We start from the raw sequence: 24,151 nt of genomic DNA, 5'->3' as shown, positions 1-24,151 counted from the left end.
ATGATTTCGAAAGAAAATTGGTTAGACTCTTGATGGAAATAGTGGGCAATGGGATTGAGTGGAGTAATAAGACCGATTGAACCACTTTATAAAGATGTGGCATGCACCTCAATAGGGTGAGCAACCTTTTAAATTGCCATGACTACATGCAGTTGTGATCTGGCCTGCTACACAGACTTCAAATGGCATATTTAAAAAATTTGGAAGGGATGTTGTTAGGTTCTTTTCCAGAGGTTTCATACACGAAATGCAATTCGCACACACCAACTTCTACAAACAGTTAAAGTTTATTCAAGCTTGTACAAGCTAGCTGACCCCCTCTGATACTCTTTGCAAGCATGTGAAGTCGAGTCAGGAGAGAGATCCTGAACAAAGAAAACACATCCCCTTTATATAGGTCAGTTGGTAATGCTCACAGATACTCTGGCCACGCCTCCCTCCCCCCCATAATCACATGTTACCCCAGGTACAATGGTAGGATGAGATCAGCATCGGAGATGATGCTGTGGAATTGTTGTGCAGACGACTTCCTGACTCAGTGATTCTCCAAGACAATGTAAGTATGATATGTCGTAGCTTCGGGGCAGCCCTGCAAATGAGTTCTGACTCCACTACTTCCCTACACAGTGTAGGTGGAGTCGGCTTCACCACTGGGGATGATCACACAAGTGAACCTGATTGGCTGGGGAATGGCTATGTAAGTATTTGTGAATGGAAGGGGCAGAATGAGGAGTAGGAGCAAATGACTGTCAAAATGGAGTGGGAGTCATCCGCATCCCTGCATGAATGTCATCCTCACCTACATCCAGACTATTTAGTCAGTGCAGTTTAACCCATTAATATTAATGTCCAGAGATATTCCAATTTAACCTTAACATTACAATGTAAGGCAGATATGTAGACAACTCAATGTTGTCCTTCATTTGAACACAAGTACAAGTACTAGACCAGCTCTCTGAAGGTATCCAGCCCATTTTCCTTAGACTTCTTTCTGAAAAAATATTTTATCTTCATTCTGCACTGAAATTACAGAGGAACTTTTAGGAATTCAGTAGAGAGAATTAACTTGGGTCACTAACCTACTTGCAGAAATACATTGCTTTCTTTTATACTATCTAGTTGCATTTGCTATTACTACAATGTTTTGTAAAAGATATATGAATTTGCAAATTAAAATAATATGAACCAAGATAAGAGCCTGCAATGTAAGTGACTGAGCATTCTGTTCTTGCTCCCAAAATAAGCTGCATCTTTTCACTTCATAGAAATACATAACATCTAATTAGTAATAGATGCAGCGAACACGATGGATAGGAATGTCTGCCATGTCCTTTCGGTGATCTCTAGCATAGTCCCACAAGAAGTAATCGATCAAAACAGAATTGATGTGTGCATTGATGCATCCTTTCTCTGCTCCAAGTTCCAGAATGCGACGCAATATTAACTCAACACACCAAATGGAGCAGCCTCGAATCTCTACCTCTTCACAATCCCCTGATTGGAACAAGACACCTAGAATGTGGATCAAAACACAGTTTTAAACTTCAGTTGAAGTGGGTTGTGTCAATGAAAACTTGAAAGAAATGAGAATAAACTTTACAAAATGGAATGTTCTTGTTCAACTGAATAATTATGGATAAAACTTTGTTAAAACTGTCCTATATTTTAATTGACTCAATTGTTCTTTTGCAACTATGCAGGGCTAGAAGTTCCAGCTACTTGCAGCTGTTAAGGCCATTTATGGTCTTAACCTTCCTATTACAGCAGTGAGCTTTCCAGGTCAGTTTTCCAGAGAATGACCAATTAGCTGTCTGTCTGAGTTTGTCCTCCAATTAAGGACTGGAAGGGTGGAGAAGAGCAAAGTGAAATGAATAAGAGCGCCAAGCACTTTCTCTGCACAAGCCTGAGGTAATACTCTGAGAGCTGCTCTGACAACAGTAAGATTTTGCTTGGGGTTGCCTTCAAGGTTGCCATTTGTATCACTGAAGAGTCAGATTTCATTCCTTTTGCCAGTTCAAATATGTACTGTGCAGCTACCTTCCAAAATGAGGAGGTTCGACAAAACTCTGTAACTAGCTCACATGGATCCCTCGGAAATTTGCTGAAGGAGCTGAACAATTTTTTTTACATCAGTGACTCATATTTACAGAGTATGCACTTTGAATTCACACTAAATTGATTACAAACCTTGTTTAAGTTTCTCCATTAGTTTTTCTGAGTATTTCATGGCTCCAAGGTGGACAAGTACTTGAGGGATTCTGTAGTCTGCAAATATAGTCAGACTTGCTATGTCATGAAAAGCACCATCCTCCTTCCCTTCAAGTAGGCCCCAGATATCCGCTACAAGGATTTGTGCTCTTTTGTAAAAAGCAACTTTCTTGCCCTAAGCAAATGAAAGGTAAGATTATGTAAGTTTTCAACACATCTCTAATCCATCACATATCACTCTGCAGAAATTTGACAATTATTCTTTATGATTGATGTCAGGAGATAAGATAATACCATCTTACTACCTATACCATCACAAGAAAACAAAGTTCTATGTACAACCACAGAACTCTTAATCATGTGCAGTGACTCAGTCTCAGAGTCTGGCATGATAACTGTTTACTAATTATGAATAAGCATGATATAAAGCTATGGTAGAACACCAGGAAAGCTGGGATGAAAGTGTACCACCAAATATTTAACACTGAGTCGCAACCCTGGAGGGTCTAACAAATAAGCCCTGAATAATAAAGTAAAATCAGACTGCAGATGAAAGTTTTATATAAAATATTAGTGATTACACTATTTCAGTTGGTCTCTCGTGGGAAAGGAACAAAATATTCAGTAAAAGAAATGCAAGTGTAAAATAATTATAAATGTGAAAAAGAGAATCCTTTAGGTAACCAGAAACTACTTTCACAAACGGACATCCCATCAGTCAACTGCTGTGATTGGTTTCCCTTTGCCTGTCCACACCACACAAATTTCTCAACAGCATGTTGCAATGATCTGGTTTGTGATGAAGCAGCTTCATGAAACTAACAGAAGCCAATTTAACTTTCAAGAATGGATTGGCTACACATCTGGTGTAGCTATACGTAAATGGTTCTCTTTTCCAAGATAAACTTTGAATGCTGCAATCAAGTCTGGCCACTGACTCAAGAGAAAAAAAGGCAGAGGAGGTGTAACCACAGCTGATGTTTAAGGTACATCTGCATGAAAGGCATGACAATATGCTGAGGAAACGGTTAAGGACACAATACCTTTATCAAATCACAGTTAAACAGATGTATCAGGGAGCATCACTTGACACCGAGTGTTAACAATATCTGTAATGGTTTTCTGGGTATAAGAATGGTGGCAAAAACTGAGGTAAGATCATTCAAAACTTCCTTTGTGGATCAATTGCTGCTTTAATCACTATTTCAAAGTAGGTACACAAGTGTGTTTAAATTAGCAAAATCAATCCACAATCCAAGCATGAAAGTCAATCCCTAGCAATATAAATATGAAATAGTATCGACATTTTTCTTCTGGTTTGTTTCCCACCTAAAAGATACCAAAGGTCTAAGCAGCAAAGCAACTCAACACACACATTTCAGAGAATAAACATCTACAAGCTTCAGGCCTACGCATGACAGAAGAGGCAACATGCTATGGCATGCCTTACATTTAATTTTCTTTCCAGTCAGCTCTCAGAGTTCTAGATGCACATGAAATTAGGGCAACAGACTGATTATGCAAGTGCAGTTCTAATAAATTGTTTATGGTCCCCTGGTGGTCTTTTGGCTCTACAATATAGTGCCAAATACTCAGACCAATACCTCAAAAATTAGTCCAACTCAAACCAGCATTCAGCACCTCATTAGTTTATTGACTGGATCTTTTTTTTTTTACTTGCTTCCTGCTATTGTAGTATTGTCGTCCCGTATCCCCCCTCAGTCAAAGCAAAATGAAGGAGACACATCTCCTTCATCTTTATTCCAGGCCGTGGAGGGAGAGAGAATGATCGCTCATGTGCACAGAGACATGAGTTCACGGACTTCTCTGAAGCAGCAGTTCTTCAATAAACTATATATATTTTTTTCTTTTGTGAAAGAGAAGTGAGTAATACACAGGCTGTATTACTCATTATTACAATATTATTCACCTTGTTAACTGATGTTACACACTGAATGTTATGTCATCCTGTTAACTGGCTTTATGTAACAAATTATTTACCACCTTGTTAACCCATTGTTAACTGCAAGTTCTTATCTGATCTGAGTCATGCTCAGCTGAACCACGTTTCACAAAACTTAGAACTTAACTCCTTCCCTGCCTGCTTAGATCCTATACACATTCTCATTCCCTCCTTTTATCATTTCATGATAACCAATGGCATTACCAGCTTTCAGAAGACTCTGACAGCCAGTAAGTTATTGTTACACAGCATACAATGATTATAACAACAAAAATTACTAGTCCGTTACAGTAAAAAGTTTGAAGAATCCTCCCATGTAGAAAAAAAATTCACCAGTAAACTTCATAAATCCAAAGTCCTTAGTGACCACTCCATCCCCTCCAAGTCGAGTGGAAATGAGCCAGTTCTCCCAAATTACCTCAGTAAAGTCCAACCTGAAAACAAAATTCAGTCTGTACTTGCACACCACTCCATGGAGAAATCCAAATTATTGGATAAGAGCAGGTAAATGCTTCATAAAACTGACGAGACTTCCATCCTTCTGGAGATGCCTCAGATGGAGGATACCAGCGCGTCTGAGTGTACAGTACAGCAGCTGCAAGCTAGGTGGACGCAGCATTCTTTGCTGCGCCTTCTCCCACTTTGCTGTTAAATGTAACAAAGCCAATGGCTGTTTTGATGTTAGCTTGATCAGTGAACCTGCACATCCCTTAAATGATCGAAAGACAAGATAAAGCTCACGTGGTTTAACGTCCATAGGAAGGCCACTGACAAAAAGCGTACTGACATCCTCTTCACTTTTCATGCAAAAGAAGGATTGTGAGTAATCCAAGATGGAGGATGGGAAAACCTCTGGCTGTAACAGCTGCACCTTTTTTTGAGGCATTTTAGGTGCTGGAGGTGAATTCCTCGAATTCCAGGAGCAGCAATTACTGTTTTATATGCTGTTGCATTGTTTTGGAACTTTGAAAAAAAAAGTCAAAACAACAGCAGTTTAAAAGGGAGACGAGTTGACAAAGGAAGCACATGGTGTGGACAGTGCAGGGGAGAGTGAGAGAGTGAGAGAGAGAGAGTGTGAGCGAGAGAGTGCGAGCGAGAGAGTGCGAGCGAGAGAGTGCGAGCGAGAGAGTGCGAGCGAGAGAGTGCGAGCGAGAGAGTGCGAGCGAGAGAGTGCGAGCGAGAGAGTGCGAGCGAGAGAGTGCGAGCGAGAGAGAAACCCTGCACAGTTACCGCTTTTGCTGTTTGAATTAGTGTATCGCTGAACATCGGAGTGCATCTGGGAAAATTAACAAACAGTGAAATTCACAACTAATCTTAGAGGAACTGTTGGGCGAAGTTCACAGCACAGATTCAGATAAGTTAATTGTTGTTTTAAATCTGTCCAAGAGAAAGGCTGCAGGAGTGTGTATAGTGGATTCTTTATTGATTATGTGTTTTTGGAGATAAGTCTCTTGATTAATCTAAAAATATAAGCCATAGCTATTAATTTAACCTGGGGCAGTGTTTGTAGAGGAATAAGACGTTGTTATTTTCTGGGTCTGTAGACTGTGAAGGAGCAAAAATGGCCTTTGCAGTGATATGTACTTCTTGTCAGATGTGGGAATTTAAAGAGAGTTCAAGGGTTACTGCGGATTATATCTGCCATAAATGCTGTTGGATGCGAATCTTATCAGATCGAGTGGATCGGTTGGAGAGACAGATAGAAGCAATGAGGAATTTGCAACAGTAACAGTATGTGATGGATGGCAGTTATAGGAAGGGGGGGGGGGGGGGGGGAAATGTCTCAGATTAGTTGGATTAGTTGGAGAAACAGATAGAAGCGATGAGGAATGTGCAACAGCATGTGATGGATGGCAGTTATAGGAAGGGGGGAAAGTCTCAGATACAGTCACATAGATGGGTTAACTCCAGGGAGGGTGAGAGAGGTTGGCATCTAGGGCTGGAGTCTTTTGTGGATATACCCATTTCAAACAGGTATGCTGTTTTGGAAAATGTAGGGGGTGATGGATTCTCAGGGGAACGTAGCATGATCAGCCAAGTTTCTGGTATTGAGACTGGCTCTAATGCAACGAGGGGCACGTCGGTTTCCAAGAGAGCAACTGTGTTAGGGGATTCTGTAGTCAGAGGTACAGATAGACGTTTTTGTGGCCAGCAGAGAAAAAGCAGAACTGTGTGTTGTTTCCCTGGTGCCAGGATCAAGGATGTCTCAGAGACGGTGCAGAATGTTCTCACGGGGGAGAGGGGCCAGCAGGTCATTGTTCACATTGGAACCAACGACATTGGAAGGGAAAAGATTGAGATTCTGAAGGGAGATTACAAAGAGTTAGGCAGAAATTTAAAAACGAGGTCCTCAAGGGTAGTAATATCTTGATTACTCTCAGTGCTATGAGCTAGTGAGGGCAGGAATAGGAGGATAGAGCAAATGAATGCATGGCTGAGGAGCTGGTGTATGGGAGAAGGATTCACATTTTTGGATCATTGGAATTTCTTTTGGGGTAGAATTGACCTGTACAAGAAGGACGGATTGCACCTAAGTTGGTAGGTACCAATATACTGGCAGTGAAATTTGCTAGAGCTGCTTGGGAGGATTTAAACTAGTAAGGTTGGCGGGGTGGGACCCAGGGAAATAGTGAGGAGAGAGATCGATCTGAGACAGGTACAGCCGAGAACAGAAGTGAGTCAAACAGTCAGGGCAGGAAGGGACAAGGTAGGACTAATAAATCAAACTGCATTTATTTCAATGCAAGGGGCCTAACAGGGAAGGTAGATGAACTCAGGGCACGGTTAGGAACATGGGACTGGGAAATCATAGCAATTATGGAAACATGGCTCAGGGATGGGCAGGACTGGCAGCTTAATGTTCCAGGATACAAATGCGACAGGAAGGATAGAAAGGGAGGCAAGAGAGGAGGGGGAGTGGCATTTTCGATAAGAGATAGCATTACAGCTGTGCTGAGGGAGGATATTCCCAGAAATACATCCAGGGAAGTTATTTGGGTGAAACTGAGAAATAAGAAAGGGATGATCATCTTATTGGGATTGTATTATAGACCCCCTAATTGTCAGAGGGAAATTGAGAAATGACCTTTTAAGGAGATCTCAGCTAATCTGTAAGAATAATAGGGTAGTTATGGTAGGGGATTTTAACTTTCCAAACATCGACTGGGACTGCCATAGTGTTAAAGGTTTAGATGGAGAGGAATTTGTTAAGTGTGTACAAGACAATTTTCTGATTCAGTATGTGGATGTACCTACTAGAGAAGGTGCAAAACTTGACCTACTCATGGGAAATAAGGCAGGGCAGGTGACTGAGGTGTCAGTGGGGGAGCACTTTGGGGCCAGTGACCATAATTCTATTTGTTTTAAAATAGTGATTAGAAAGGATAGACCAGATCTAAAAGATGAAGTTCTAAATTGGAGAAAGGCCAATTTTGATGGTATTAGGCAAGAACTTTCGAAAGCTGATTGGAGGCAGATGTTCGCAGGTAAAGGGACGGCTGGAAAATGGGAAGCCTTCAGAAATGTGAGGACTGCAGATGCTGGAGATCAGAGCTGAAAATGTGTTGCTGGAAAAGCGCAGGTCAGGCAGCATCCAAGTAGCAGGAGAATCGACGTTTCGGGCATGAGCCCTTCTTCAGGAATGAGCTCCTGAAGAAGGGCTCATGCCCGAAACGTTGATTCTCCTTCTCCTTGGATGCTACCTCACTTGCTGCGCTTTTCCAGCAACACATTTTCACTCCTCAAAGATCAGAAGGGTGGCCTTTGTGTGGAGCCACAGAAAATGGGGGAAGATACTAAATGAATATTTTGCATCAGTATTTACTGTGTAAAAGGATATGGAAGATATAGACTGTAGTGAAATAGATGGTGACATCTTGCAAAATGTCCAGATTACAGAGGAGGAAGTGCTGGATCTCTTGAAACGGTTAAAGGTGGTTAAATCCCCAGGATCTGATCAGGTGTACCGGAGAACTCTGTGGGAAGCTAGGGAAGTGATTGCTGTGCCTCTTGCTGAAATATTTGTATCATCGATAATCACAGGTGAGGTGCTGGAAGACTGGAGGTTGGCAAACGTGGTGCCACTGTTTAAGAAGGGCGGTAAAGACAAGCCAGGGAACGATAGACCGGTGAGCCTGACCTCGGTGGTGGGCAAGTTGTCGGAGGGAATCCTGAGGGACAGGATGTACAAGTATTTGGAAAGACAAGGACTGATTCAGGATAGTCAACATGGCTTTGTGCGTGGGAAATCATGTCTCACAAACTTGATTGAGTTTTTTGAAGAAGTAACAAAGAAGATTGATGAGGGCAGAGCAGTAGATGTGATCTATATGGACTTCAGTAAGGCATTTGACAAGGTTCCCCATGGGAGAATGATTAGCAAGGTTAGATCTCATGGAATAAAGGGAGAACTAGCCATTTGGATACAGAACTGGCTCAAAGGTAGAAGACAGAGGGTGGTGGTGGAGGAGGGTTGTTTTTCAGACTGGAGGCCTGTGACCAGTGGAGTGCCACAAGGATCGGTGCTGGCCCCTCTACTTTTTGTCATTTACATAAATGATTTGGATGCGAACGTAAGAGGTACAGTTAGTAAGTTTGCAGATGACACCAAAATTGGAGGTGTAGTGGAGAGCGAAGAGGGTTACCTCAGATTACAACAGGATCTGGAGCAGATGGGCCAATGGGCTGAGAAGTGGCAGGTGGAGTTTAATTCAAATAAATGTGAGGTGCCGCATTTTGGGAAAGCAAATCTTAGCAGGACATATACACTTAATGGTAAGGTCGTAGGGAGTGTTGCTGAACAAAGAGACCTTGAAGTGTAGGTTCAGAGCTCTTTGAAAGTGGAGTCGCAGGTAGATAGGATAGTGAAGGCGGCATTTGGTATGCTTTCCTTTATTGGTCAGAGTATTGAGTACAGGAGTTGGGAGGTCATGTTGCAGCTGTACAGGACATTGGAGAGGCCACTGTTGGAATATTGCATGAAATTGTGGTCTCCTTCCTAGCAGAAAGATGTTGTGAAACTTGAAAGGGTTCAGAAAAGCTTGACAAGCATGTTGCCAGGGTTGGAGGATCTGAGCTATAAAGAGAGGCTGAACAGCCTGGGGCTGTTTTCCCTGCAGCATTGGAGGCTGAGGGGTGACCTTATAGAGATTTACAAAATTATGAGGGGCATGGATAGGATAAATAGACAAATTCTTTTCCCTGGGGTCAGGGAGTCCAGAACTAGAGGGCATAGGTTTAGGGTGAGCGGGAAAAGATATAAAAGAGACCTAAGGGGCAATGTTTTCACGCAGAGGGTGGTACGTGTATGGAATGAGCTGCCAGAGGAAGTGGTGGAGGCTGGTACAATTGCAACATTTAAGAAGCATTATGGATGGGTATATGAATAGGAAGGGTTTGGAGGGATATGGGCTGGGTGCTGGCAGGTGGGACTAGATTGGGTTGGGATATCTGGTCAGCATGGACGGGCTGGACCAAAGGGTGTGTTTCCATGCTGTACATCTCTATGACTCTATGACTGGGGAACTGATTGAATCTGTTGAATCAGGCTGTGGACGGATGGGCGGTGGTCCAAAGGCAGACTTCACATGTGAATGGAGAAACTCTAGAGAAGATGTTAGCTACTGAAAGTATCTTTGCATTTCCTCTCTCATTCCCTCCTTGCCAAGGTGATGATCAGTATAAAGACAGTCACACTTTTGTATCTGCCTATTTCAACCTTCTTTGATTCGTTGAAGCCTGTTACACTTTTGACTATTTATGATATTATCAAGTTTCATAAAATCCATACAAGTCTAAATTGTACTGCCTAAATAATTCAGTCAGTCAATTATAAACAATAAGCAATGGTCCCAAATCAAACCCTTGGCTGCCTCCATTCAGGTTATTCAAACATGTTGTTTTAACAAGTTGATATTTGGCTCAAGCTATCAGGCAAAATATTTCAAAATCCTGGAACAGCAAGAAAACAATAAAATGTTTCCTGTGCTTTATCAACTGAAGAGGCAGTTTCAGTTCAGATTTAAATCTCAAATATTTGTGGGAAACAAATGCTGAATATTTTAAAATATGTTTTCCAAATGAAACTTCCCAAATAAAGCAGTCGGAATTACAGTAGCAACTTTGGAGAGATCAACACTCTTTGAATTTGCAACATGAAGGGAGCCGATGAAATCTTAACAATAATTGACAGAAGTTAAGCAGCTCAGCCTCAAGTTCTAATATTCTCTAGAAAATCTTAACAAAACATTAAACTAAAAATACACTCTTCATTTTGTAGAATTTCAAACAAATCAGGGGCTCAAAGTCCTCAATTTGTTTAAGGTTACAAGTTTGATAATTTGAAAAAGGCATAATGTTGTAAAATTTCAATGTAAAAACAAAACCTGCCTCACCACACAGCTCTCAAAACACATTGAATTGAAATCCTGATTCAAACAAGGCAAAACAGTTAGTTAAAAGGATTTTCTGAGCCAGTAATTTAACAAACCAAAATATTTTAAACATCAAACACACTCAGCATGGTACAATCTGCATTGAAACTCTCCTCCTTCAACCCAAGTATAGTACAACCTTAATTTCAGTGTTTCTCACCTTCATTTCTTTTTGTGGCATCCTCTCATTGAAATTACATTGATAAAAAGAGAAAGCCCTCGCAGTGGACCACATGACGCCACAATCCAAGCCACTCTCTTCCTCAAGAACAATGACTCACAGCCTCAAATTTCACCACTAGGGGACTTTAACCCCTACCCCACTTTACTCCTCATGGGGGCTTGAACCCCAATTAAACACAGAGAGCTCGAACCTCAGCACAGTGCTGAGGACTTGTACCTCAAATCAACTTGCTCAGTAGACTTGAACCCCAGTACCATACAGAAGACTCAAATCTCAACCCAAACCCACCCAGGGGACCTGAACCCCAATATCACACAGAGAACTCGAATCTCAATCATACACCCCTCCCCCCAATGCAGCACAGGGACTTGAACCTTTGCCTGCCAGCATGCTTGTGAAACAGTGTCTCTCGCCTGAACTAATTACCATTCGAGGAATCCATAGAACAGAGAGTGATCAAGTAAAGGAACTGTCTCCGGCACACAGGAATATTGAGAGGGACCAAGGTTTAAAATCTTACTTTGTGGGCCTGTCCGTCTCGAGACACCAATGTGCGGGGGGGGGGGGGGGGGGGGGTGAGGAGGGTGTGGTGTTGGACTGGGTTTGGGGTGCACGGGGTTGGGTGGGGGCAGCGTTGGAAAGGGTTGGGGGAGGCAGGCACTCGTGCGTGGTATGCTGCTGCCTAGTCTGAACAGGGAGCAGACTTTTACAGAAAACTCTGAGCCCCAGAGGAAAAGCATTGAATCAATTAATTGAATAATCAATTATCTGAACGAAATACTGTCCGCCCATCTCATTCAGATAATCGAGGTTCCTCTGCAGTCATTTTACAGGGAGGAGCATCCCGATAAAGCAACATACATATTGATTTGGTGACTGCAACAATTAACGAGTGTCAATAGTAACGATTAAGCCATCTTTGGCAATGAATAACTGACTTCACAATGAATGCCTTGTTCACTGACCTTACATACTGAATGCTACCTCATCTTGTTAAATGGCTGTACATAATTGATACTTTTCCACCTTGTTAACCCACTACTCTTGCGTCCAGCACCCCATTGTTAACTACAAGTTCTTATCTGATCTGAGTCATGCTTAGCTCAACCTCTTGCTTCACAAAACTTAGAACTTAACTCTTTCCCTGCCCGCTTATACCCTATACACATTCTCAGTACCATCAGCATGTGATCTGAAGGTCTTTGTGTTTGCACTTCTTTTCCATTTTCTATCTTACGCAACATTTGTTTCTTAAAGTTGTAGCCTTCACTTTCATTCATACAGATAGGAATTTCACAGGTACGAAAACATGCAGGCACACCCCTGAATTAGGGTACTGTGCCACTGGCTGTAATTTATTTACTCATGCCATGAGTGTTGCTGGCTGGCCAGCATTGATTGCTTGCCCCTAGTTGCCCTTGAAAAGGTAATGGTGGGATGCCTTCTTGAATTGCTGGAATCCACATGTTCTTGCAATCACTAATCCACTCATCTAACAGGACCAAGAAGAGAGATTGCCCAGCTGTGGCCAATTGAAACCATTAAGTAGATAATAAATATCCACTAAGGGTCTTATCTCACCTCCACTCTGCTAAGAAAAAGCAGCAGGGCAGGAATTGTATTGTCCATACCTTTAAACCAGGAGGCCTGGGTTCAAGTCTACCTGTTCCAAAGATGTGTAATAACAACATCTTTGAACAGATAAGCAAAAAAGATTAAATAAAATCTTCAAAAACCTGAACAAATGTCTACCAAATTAGTGAAAGACCTGTTATAAAAGGGGGCAAGAGGGAACCTTTTGTGGTGCAGTGGTAGTGTCCCTACTCCTGTTCCAAGAGGCCTAGGTTCAAGATCCACCAGCTCATTTCATACTTTTATATTTCTAAGCACCCTAAGACAACCAAATATCTCTATTCCCTCACCAAATCACATGAGGGCTTTACATATATTAACCAAGAGGTTGATTAAAGAATATCTATAACAAGCAGTACTCAAGTCCTGCATGCAACATGCAGCATGTTTAATGCTGAAGCCTGATCAGTGAATGGAAGGTGTGGGAATTGCTCACCTTCCTCAAGCCTCTTACCAGTCAAGGCACCCCATGCCCTCCCCCATCTACCCCTGGCCTAGCCTGAATGATTTCGTACTGAACTCAACATCTGGGTGTATTGTACTGTTGGGCACTACTACACCTATATGGAGCTATAAGTGTGCAAAGCCTTTAGGCAACTGAATTTGCTACTTCTTGGAAGTGGGACTAATTAAAGCCGGGCAAACGGGCTACATGGAAACAAAAAACAGAAATTAGGATAAGGAGGCAAACTCATGCCAAAAATATTTGTTGGCATTCAAGGAGCACATCCTCAGCATCAAGTTTAGATCACAGAATTTTTATCACTTCCAAAAAGGAAAAGAAACAAGACCCAAACATAAATTAACCACCAATATAATGTAGGCGCAAATTACTGCAGGTGTTGAAATTTGTACTGAAAACAAAAAAAAATGTGAGAAATCACAGGGTTTCAAGCAGCATCCATGGAGAGATAACTTGGAAGAGCCAGTGTTGGAATGGGGAGGACCAAGTTAAAAAGAAAGTGTTTTCAAATAAACCTGGTGGACTATAACCTGGTGTTGAGAATTTTAACTTTGTCCATGGAGAGCGAGAAGCTAACATTGAACCTAGATGAGTCTTCATCAGAGCTGACATGAAGTGCGGTGGGGGCAACATTTATGCAATTGTGGGGGGGGGGTGGGGGGGGGGGGGGAGGGAAAGATGGGTGGGGTGCTGGAGGAGAAAGGATGAGAATGGCTGAACAATGGTGTTCCACTGGACTGGGGAGAGAGGACACCGTACTGGATTAGTGGTGCTGGAAGAGCACAGCAGTTCAGGCAGCATCCAACGAGCAGTGAAATCGACGTTTCGGGCAAAAGCCCTTCATCAGGAATAAAGGCAGTGAGCCTGAAGCATGGAGAGATAAGCTAGAGGAGAGTGGGGGTGGGGAGAGAGTAGCATCGAGTACAATGGGTGAGTGGGGGAGGAGATGAAGGTGATAGGTCAAGGAGGAGAGGGTGGAGTGGATAGGTGGAAAAGGAGATAGGCAGGTTCGACAAGTCCGGACCAGTCAAGGAGACAGTGCTGAGCTGGAAGTTTGAAACTAGGATGAGGTGGGGGAAGGGGAAATGAGGAAGCTGTTGAAGTCCACATTGATGCCCTGGGGTTGAAGTGTTCCGAGGCGGAAGATGAGGCGTTCTTCCTCCAGGCGTCTGGTGGTGAGGGAGCGGTGGTGAAGGAGGCCCAGGACCTCAATGTCCTCGGCAGAGTGGGAGGGGGAGTTGAAATGTTGGGCCACGGGGCGGTTTGGTTGATTGGTGCGGGTGTCTCGGAGATGTTCCCTAAAGCGCTCTGCTAAGAGGCGCCCAGTCTCCCCAATGTAGAGGAGACCACATCGGGAGCAACGGATACAATAAATGATATTAGTGGATGTGCAGGTAAAACTTTGATGGATGTGGAAGGCTCCTTTAGGGCCTTGGATAGAGGTGAGGGAGGAGGTGTGGGCACAGGTTTTACAGTTCCTGCGGTGGCAGGGGAAAGTGCCAGAATGGGAGGGTGGGTTGTTTGGGGGTGTGGACCTGACCAGGTAGTCACGGAGGGAATGGTCTTTGCGGAAGGCGGAAAGGGGTGGGGAGGGAAATATATCCCTGGTGGTGGGGTCTTTTTGGAGGTGGCGGAAATGTCGGCGGATAATTTGGTTTATGCAAAGGTTTGTAGGGTGGAAGGTGAGCACCAGGGGTGTTCTGTCCTTGTTACGGTTGGAGGGGTGGGGTTTGAGGGCAGAGGTGCGGGATGTGGACGAGATGCGTTGGAGGGCATCTTTAACCACGTGGGAAGGGAAATTGCGGTCTCTAAAGAAGGAGGCCATCTGGTGTGTTCTATTGTGGAACTGGTCCTCCTGGGAGCAGATACGGCGGAGGCGGAGAAATTGGGAATACGGGATGGCATTTTTGCAAGAGATCAGGTGGGAAGAGGTGTAATCCAGGTAGCTGTGGGCACCGTGACAGAGAATGTAACAAGTAAAGCTAAAAGGGAAGGAATGGAAGTGGGTTCACAATCTGAAGGTGTTGAACTCAATATTATGACCTGAAGGTTGTAAAGTGCCTAGTTTAAAGAGGAGATGTTGTTCCTCCAGTTTGCACTGTGATTTGCTGGAGCATTGCAGCATGCTGAGGACAGACAAGTGGGCATGCGAGCAGGATGCGGTCTTAAAATGACTGGCTTTGGGAAGGTTTGGGTCATGCTTGTGCATGAACCACAGGTGTTCTGCTAAGCGAAGTCTGCATTTGGTTTCTCCGATGTAGAGTACACCATAGTGGGTGCAGCAAATGCAATACACCAGATTGGAGAAGGTACAGGCAAAACACTGCTTCACCTGGAAGGACTGTTTCGGCCACTGGTTGGTGAGCAAGGAGTTCGTGAAAGGTAAGGTGTTGCACTTTCTGCGGTTACACAGGAAGGGGGAGTTGGTGCTGATGATCGAAGAATGGACTAGGGTGTCCTGGAGAAAATGGTTCCTGCAAAACAGGTGAGGGAGAAAGGGGAAGATGTGTTTGGTGGTGGTGTTCTGCTGGGGTTGGCTGAAGTGGTGGAGAATGATCTTTTGAATGCAGAGGCTGGTGGGATGAAAAGTGAGGATAAGGGAAGCCTAATCATGTTATTGAGAGAGAATGATGTGGAAGGGCAAGGATAGAAGCACGGGTGATGGATCGGATGCAATTGAGGGCCCTGTCAACCATAGTGGGCAGGGAAGCACAGCTATGGAAAAAGGAAGCCATGTCAGCAGCGCTGTTTTGGAAGGTGTCATCATCTGAACAGATACAATGAACACAAAGGAACTGGGAGAATAGGGTGGAATCCTTGCAGGAAATGGGATATGAAGAGCAGTAGTGAAACTAGCTATAGGAATCAGTGGCTTTGTAGTGGAGTGTTTTATTTTAAAAGCAATGACACCAGAATTATATCTGCAGAACACCAGATAAGGGATCATGTTCACAAGTTAAATACAAATTTACACTGTGCCTTCTGCTGCATTACCATTCATATGATTTGCACCTTTCTTTGCCATAGTGTACAAATCTCTAAACATTTCTGTGGTGTTTCCACTGACAATGTGGGTCAAATTATGTATTGCAAAAAGGCAGAATCACACCACATAGTAGACAGGAAGAAATGACACATTTCAGATAAATTGTTGCTCTCAATTTTTTCAGGAGCTGTGAGGAGAGAGGAGCAAGGGCTCCAGGAGGCAGGTTTTCCACTTAAAAAGGGACTTACCTCGAAAGCCATTTTTTTCAGGAGCTGCAAGAAGAGAGGGAGTGGAGCTGCCAGGAAGGTAAATCACTGCTTTAAAAACTTACCTTGTGAATAGGCGGAGCGCACACTGAGCAGGAATGGACATTGGCCTGCTAAGTGAAATAACATATTTGGGTAATTGCGTTACCCAAAACATTACTTAGGTCGTGTCTCCCACCCATCCTCCTCCTCCTAATAAAATAAAAGGTCTGTGCGCTGGATTGGTAAGGTAACTAGTTTTTAAAAAAAATTTTCAATAGTTTCTTTGGGAATTTGGAACAGTGGGAATGGTGGTTAGGACAATTGAATGTTCCTCTTGCAGAATGTGGGAGGTAAGGGTCACCACTAGTGCCCTGGCTGACTTCATCTGTGGGAAGTGCACTCAACTCCAGCTCCTCAAAAACCATGTTTGGGAACTGGAGCTGGATGAACCTTGGATCATTTGGGAGGTGGAGGGGGTTGAGAGGAGTTACAGGGAGGTAGTCACACCTCAGGTACAAGAAAAAGGCAGATGAGTTACAGTCAGGGGACAGAAAGGGAACCGACAGATAGTGTAGGGATCCCCCGTGGCTGTTCTCCTCAACAACAAGTATACTGTGGATGGAATGACTTACCAGCGTAAGCAATGGGGTACAGGTCTCTGACACACAGTCTGTCCCTGTTCCTCAGAAGGGTAGGGGAGGGAGGAGCAGAGCATTACTCACTGGGGACTCCATAGTTAGGGGACAGAAAGGATGTTCTGTCGGTCTGAGAGAAATTCACAGTTGGTGTGTTGCCTCTCAGGTGGCAGGGTTCGTGATGTTTCAGATCCTGTTTTTGGGATTCTTGAGGGACAGGGCAAGTCGTGGACCACATAGGCACTAATAACATAGGTAGGAAAAGGAATGGGGATTTGAGAACGAGAAACAGCGTGTGAGATTGGGGCTCATTCTGGGGTGGGTGGGAACTCTGCAAACAGGATTGTCTACACCTGAATCAGATGAGTACCAATATCCAGGGATTGGGTTGTGGTGGGGGTGGGGGTGGGGGTGGGGGTGGGGGAGAGAGTTTGGAGATTTACTACTGCACTTCGGGAGGGTGTAAACTAATTCAGCAGGGGGATGGGAACTTAAAAATTGTACTTCCAGTGTCCAGGAGGTTTAGAGTGTTGAGGTCAGAAGAATGGTTTCAAGATCGCAAGAGTGCACCAGCAAGCAGGAAAGTGGTGCGAGGATGATTCAGGAGAAGAGTGAAAGTAATAGGGTGGTTGTTATGGGGGACTTTAACTTTCCAGATATTGACTGGGAAAGCTATAGCTCGAGTTCGTTAGATGGATCGGTGTTTGTCCAATGTGTGCAGGAGGGTTTCCTGACACAATATGTAGACAGGCCAACAAGAGGTGAGGCCATACTGGATTTGGTTCTGGGTAACGAACCAGGCCAGGTGTTAGAATTGGAGGTAGGTGAGCACTTTGGGGACAGTGACCACAATTCGGTGACTTTTACTCCAGTGATGGAGAGGGATAAGTGTGCACTGCAGGGTAAGAGTTATAGCTGGGAGCAGGGAAATTATGATGCGGTGAGGCATGACTTAGGATGCTTGGCTTGAAAAAGTAGGCTTCAAGGGAAGGGCACAATTGATATGTGGAGCTTGTTCAAGAAGCAACTATTGAGTGTCCTTGATAAGTATGTACCTGTCAGGCAGGGAGGAAAGGGTCGTGTGAGGGAGCCGTGGTTTAATAAGGAATTGGAATCCCTTGTTAAAGGGAAGAGGGCAGCCTATGTAAAGATGAGGCGTGAAGGTTCAATTGGGGCGATTGAGAGTTATAAGGTAGCCAGGAAGGATCTGAAGAGAGAGCTAAGAGCAGCAAGGAGGGGACATGAAAAGTCCTTAGTTGGTAGGATTAGGGAAAACCCAAAGGCTTTCTATAGGTTTGTCAGGAATAAAAGAATGACTAGGGTAGGAATAGGTCCAGTCAAGGATAGTAGTGGGAAGTTGCGTGTGGAGGCTGAAGAGATTGGGGAGACACTGAATGAATACTTTTCGTCAGTATTCACTCAGGAACAGGACATTGTTGCCGATGTGAATATTGAGTCATAATTAATTAGAATGGACGGCTTTGAGGTATGTAGGGAAGAGGTATTGGAATTTCTGGAAAAGGTGAAAATAGATAAGTCCCCTGGGCCTGATGGCATTTATCCTAGGATTCTCTGGGAAGCAAGGGAGGAGATTGCAGAGCCATTGGCCTTGATTTTTATGTCCTCATTGTCTACAGGAATAGTGCCAGAAGACTGGAGGATAGCAAATGTGGTTACCTTGTTCAAGAAGGGGAGTAGAGAGAACCCTAGTAACAATAGGCCGCAGAGTCTCACTTCTGTTGTGGGCAAAGTCTTAGAGAGAATTGTAAGGGATAGGATTTATGAACATCTAGATAGGAATAATGTGATCAAGGATAGTCAGCATGGTTTTGTGAAGGGCAGGTCATGCCTCACAAACCTTATTGAATTCTTTTGAGAAGGTGACTAAGGAGGTGGACGAGGGTAAAGCGGTAGATGTGGTGTATATGGATTTTAGTAAGGCATTTGATAAGGTTCCCCATGGTAGGCTACTGCAAAAAATAAGGAGGTATGGCATTGAGGGTGAGTTGGAGGTTTGGATTAGGAATTGGCTGGCTGGAAGAAGACAGAGGGTAGTAGTTGATGGTAAAGGTTCATCTTGGAGTGCAGTTACTAGCGGAGTTCCGCAAGGATCTGTTTTGGGACCATTGCTGTTTGTCATTTTTATAAATGACCTGGAGGAGGGGCTAGGAAGTTGGGTGAGCAAGTTTGTGGATGATACGAAAGTCAGTGGAGTTGTTGACAGTGAGGAAGGATGTAGCAGGTTACAGCGGGATATAGATAAGCTGCAGAGCTAGGCAGAAAGGTGGCAAATGGAGTTCAATGTAGGTAAATGTGAAGTGATTCACTTTGGTAAGAGTAACAAGAATATGGGGTACTGGGCTAATGGTCGGATACTTGGTAGTGTGGATGAGCAGAGGGATCTTGGTGTCCATGTACACAGATCTCTGAAAATTGCCACCCAGGTAAATAGTGTGGTGAAGAAGGCATATGGTATACTGGCTTTTATTGGTAGATGAATTGAGTTCCGGAGTCCTGAGGTCAAGTTGCAGTTGTATAAGACTCTGGTGCGGCCGCATCTAGAATATTGTGTGCAATTTTGGTCGCTATACTATAGGAAGGATGTGGAGGCACTGGAACGGGTGCAGAGGACGTTTACCAAGATGTTGCCTGGTATGGTAGGAAGATCGTATGAGGAAAGGCTGAGGCACTTGGGGCTGTTTTAATTGGAGAAAAGAAGGTTTAGGGGTGACTTGATAGAGGTGTACAAGATGATTAGGGGTTTAGATAGGGTTGACAGTGAGAACCTTTTTCCACGTATGGAGTCAGCTATTACGAGGGGGCATAGCTTTAAATTAAGGGGTGGTAGGTCTAGGACAGATGTTAGGGGTAGATTCTTTACTCAGCGAGTCGTGAGTTCATGGAATGCCCTGCCAGTAGCAGTGGTGGACTCTCCCTCTTTATGGGCATTTAAACGGGCATTGGATAGACATATGGAGGATAGTGGGCTAGTGTAGGTTAGGTGGGCTTGGCTCGACGCAACATCGAGGGCCAAAGGGCCTGTACTGCGCTGTATTTTTCTATGTTCTATGTTCTATGGTTTATGGTTTATGGTTTGAAATGTATCTACTTCAACATCAGGAGCATTCAGAATTAGGTGGGTGAACTTGCAGCATGGGTTGGTACCTGGGACTTCGATGTTGTGGCCAATTTGGAGACATGGATCGAGCAGGGACAGGAATGGTTGTTGTAGGTTTTGGGATTTAGATGTTTCAGTAAGAACAGAAAGATGGTAAAAAAAGAGGGGGAGGAGTGGCATTCTTAGTCAAGGACAGTATTTTGGTGCAGAAAGGGCATTTGAAGACTCATCTACTGAGGTAGCACGGGCTGAAACAGGAAAGGAGAGATCGCCCTACTGGAAGTTTCTATAGGCCTCCGAATAATTCCAGAGATGTAGAGGAAAGGATTGCAAAGATGATTCTTGATAGGAGCAAAAGGAACAGTGTAGTTGTTATGGAGGACTTTAACATTCCAAATATTGACAGGAGATACTATAGTTAGAGTACTTTAGATGGGTCAGTTTTTGTCCAATGTGTGCAGGAGGCTTTCCTCACACAGTATGTAGACAGGCCAACAAGGGATGAGGCCACATTGGATTTGGTACTGGGTAATGAACCCGGCCAGATGTTAGATTTGGAGGTAGGTAAGCACTTTGGTGATAGTACCATAATTTGGTTATGTTTAGTGATGGAAAGGGATAGGTATATACTGCAGGGCAAGAGTTATAACTGGGGAAAAGGCAATTATGATGCGATCAGGCAAGATTTAGGATGCACAGGATGGGGAAGGAGACTGCACAACTGAAATATGGAGCTTAGTCAAGGAACAGCTACTGCATGTCCTTGATAAGTATGTACCTGTCAGGCAGGCAGAAAGTGGTCGAGTGAGGCAGCTGTGGTTTACTAAGGAAATTGAATCTCTTGTCAAGAGGAATACGGCAGCTTACGTTAGGATGAGACACGAAAGCTCAGTTAGGGCACTTGAGAGTTACAAGTTAGCCAGGAAAGACTTAAAGAGAGAACTAAGAAGAATCAGGAGGGGACATGAGAAGTCATTGGCAGATAGAATCAAGGAAAACACTAAAGCTTTCTATAGGTATATCAGGAATAAAAGAACGACTAGAGTAAGATTAGGGCCAATCAAGGACAGTAGTGGGAAGTTGTGTGTGGAGTCCAAGGAGATAGGAGAAGCGTTAAATGAATATTTTTGCCGGTATTCACACTGGATAAGAAACAACATTGTCAAGGAAAATATTGAGATACAGGATTGAGGTTCACAAGGAGGTGGTGTTAGCAATTCTGGAGAATGTGAAAATAGATAAGTCCCCAAGCCAGATGGGATTTATCCTAGGATTCTCTGGGAAGCCAGGGAGGAGATTGCAGAGCTTTTGGCTTTGATAATCCTTGCAATTTATAATCCTCATGCCTCACAAACCTTGAGTTCTTTGAGAAGATGACCAGACAGGTGGAGGAGGATAAAGCAGTTGAACTGGTGTATGTGGATTTCAGTAAGGTGTTTGATAAGGCTCCCCATGGTAGGCTATTGCGCAAAATTTGGAGGCATGGGATTGAGGGCGATTTAGCAATTTGGATCAGAAATTGGCTAGCTGAAAGAAGACAGAGGATGGTGGTTGATGGGAAATGATCACTCTGGAGTTTAGGTACTAGTGGTGAAGCACAAGGATCTGTTTTGGGTCCTTTGCTGTTTGGAATGTTTATAAACGACCTTGAGGAGGGCATAGAAGGGTGGGTTAGTAAATTTGTGAAAGACATTAAAGATCAGTGGAGTTGTGGACAGTGCTGAAGGATGTTGCAGATTACAGAGGGACACACATAAGCTGCAGAACTGGGCTGAGAAGTGTTAAATTGAGTTTAACGTGGAAAAGTGAGAAGTGATTCACTTTGGAAGGAGTAACAGGAATAAAGAGTTCTGGGCTAATTGTAAGACTCTTGGCAGTCTAAGTGAGCAGAGAGATTTCAGTGTTCATGTAAATTGATCCCTGAAAGTTGCTCTCCAGGTTGATAGGGTTGTTAAGAAGGCATATGGTGTGTTAGCTTTTATTTGTAGAGGGATTGAGTTTCAGAGCCACGAGGCCATGTTGCAGCTGTACAAAACTCTGGATCAGCTGCACTTAGGAGTATTGCATACACTTCTGGCCACCACATTATAGGAAGGATATGGAAGCTTTGGAAAAGGGTTCAGAGGTGATTTACTAGGACGTTGTCTGGTATGGAGGGAACATCTTATGACGAAAGGCTCAGGGACTTGAGGCTGTTTAGAAGGTTGAGAGTCAAGATTAGAAATGGTGCTGGAAAAGCATAGCAGGTCAGGCAGCATCCGGGGAGCTTCATTCCTGATGAAGGGCTTTTGCCTGAAACTTCAATTTTCCTGCTCCTCTAATGCTGCCTGACCTGCTGTGCTTTTCCAGCACCACTCTAATCTTGACTCTAATCTCCAGCATCTGCAGTACCCACTTTTGCTTAGAAAGTGGAGAGGTGACTTAATTGAGACATAAGATAATCAGAGGGTTAGATAGGGTGGACAACAAGAGCCTTTTTCTTGGATGGTGATGGCTAGCGTGAGGGCACAAAGCTTTACATTGGAGTGATAGATAGGACAGATGTCAAAGGTGTCCTCTTTTTTCAGAGTAGTAAGGGCGTGGAATGCCCTGCCTGCAACTGTACTAGACTCACCAACTTTAAGGGCATTTAAACGGTCATTGGATAAACATATGGATGAAAATGGATTAGTGTAGGATAGATTAGGTCCACAGGTTGGTGCCACATCGAGGGCCAAAGGGCCTATACTGCATTGTAAATGTTCTATGCTCTGTCTTGGTCTTTGTTTGACCCCACATGTATCACAAGTAAACAGAAGATGCAACAGTTTTTCTGCAGAAAGATGAACTGAACTGAACTGCCTTTATCAGAACATTTAATTTTTTTTTAAGCAAAAAGCCAAAACAAAATATAAAAATCGCAGGAAATAATTCTTCCTCGTGCACTAATGCTATCATAAGTACTGTAATAAATTTCTACTTTCACAATTTGAAAAATCTAAACAGCAAATGTCACATTTATTTAGTGCCAATATTATATATCAATCATAAATTAACGAATTCCCTCTCCTAACTAGTTTTTAATATTGACTAAAAGAAGATTTAACATTAGCAGACTCACCTGAAATATAGTTTCATCTCTATATGATGGGAAGTTTTCCACTACAAGCTGTAGCAGCTTCTGAGCACTGTTTTCACTCTTTTTAATGCAATTTAGGAATGAACCATCAAACTTCTCTAGCAATATATTTCCAGCCTCTTTCAGTACTTTGAGACGTTCTTCAATCAAAGGCATTGGAACTTCAGTGTCTGAACGTAGCACATATTTCAGTTGATCTAGGGTTGTATTCGCAAAATATGATGCACTGGTAATGGGAATGCCTTAACAAAAAGGAAAAAAAAAGCCAGAAATGTAGACACAATTACTCCTGTCTATCAAGGTAGATGAACAAGGAAATGCAGTGCTTATCAAAGTCACATATAACATACAATGGGTCAAAGATAAATTATGTCTCATCATAAGACCATAAGACACAGGAGCAGAAATTAGGCCATTCAACCCATAGTCTGCTCCGCCATTCAATCATGGCTGATAAGTTTCTAAACCCCATTCTCCTTGTAACCCTAGATACTCAAACATCTTTCTATCTCCATCTTAAATACACCGAATGACCTGGTCCCCACAGCTTCCTTTGGCAGTGAATTCCATAGATTGACCACTCTAGCTAAAGAAGTTTCTCCTTATGTCCGTTCTAAAAGGTCTTCCCTTTTCTCTAAAACTATGCCTTTGGGTCCTAGTCACTCCTACCAATGGAAACATCTTCCCAATATCTACTTGATATGTCTATGCTGACAACACCATACCTTCCAAAAGCTTCTTCACTGAGAAGTTTTATAAATCAACCTGTTCAGAGACATTATTACACCTTTCAGCAGGTGGGTCTTGAACCCAAGCTCCGAATCCAGAGGGAAGGACACTACCACTGCACCTCAAAAGCCCTCGATATTTTTCAATAAACTGTTTAGGCATGTCATGACATATCCAGGGCATGTTGAGACTTGAGTTCATGCCCTCTTGCTCAGAGGTATGGACACTACCACGGGACAAGAGCCCTCTGTGTTAATATTTCTTTTGGTTGGACCGCTGGTATAAGCCTCCATTTTTACTGTACATTTTTTCCCCCAACTAATGCACCTAACCTACACACCCCTGAACACTATGAACAACTTAGTGTGGCCAATTCTCCTAACCAGCACATCCTTAGATTGTGGGAGGAAACCTGAGCACCCAGTGGAAACCCGCG

The 24,151-nt window shown here is 43.4% G+C and overlaps 1 protein-coding gene across 1 annotated transcript in view; it reads right to left on the bottom strand.

Moving 5' to 3' along the window:
* Positions 1-268: 268 nt before the first annotated feature.
* Positions 269-24,151, bottom strand: part of qng1 (Q-nucleotide N-glycosylase 1) — a 35,215-nt gene continuing 11,332 nt past the window's right edge. Inside the window, exons 3-5 of the mRNA XM_072585680.1 lie at positions 22,969-23,228; positions 2,188-2,383; positions 269-1,512 (exon numbers count right to left, since the gene is read on the bottom strand). Coding sequence (XP_072441781.1) covers positions 1,283-1,512; positions 2,188-2,383; positions 22,969-23,228 — 686 coding nt within the window. The 3' untranslated portion in view covers positions 269-1,282. The remainder of the gene's footprint in view (positions 1,513-2,187; positions 2,384-22,968; positions 23,229-24,151) is intronic.

Source organism: Chiloscyllium punctatum, chromosome 2, assembly GCF_047496795.1.
Source record: "Chiloscyllium punctatum isolate Juve2018m chromosome 2, sChiPun1.3, whole genome shotgun sequence".
In the NCBI taxonomy this organism is placed as follows: Eukaryota; Metazoa; Chordata; class Chondrichthyes; order Orectolobiformes; family Hemiscylliidae; genus Chiloscyllium; species Chiloscyllium punctatum.
The sequence above is the reverse complement of the archived record's forward strand: the minus strand, read 5'-3'. Positions and strand labels throughout refer to the sequence as shown.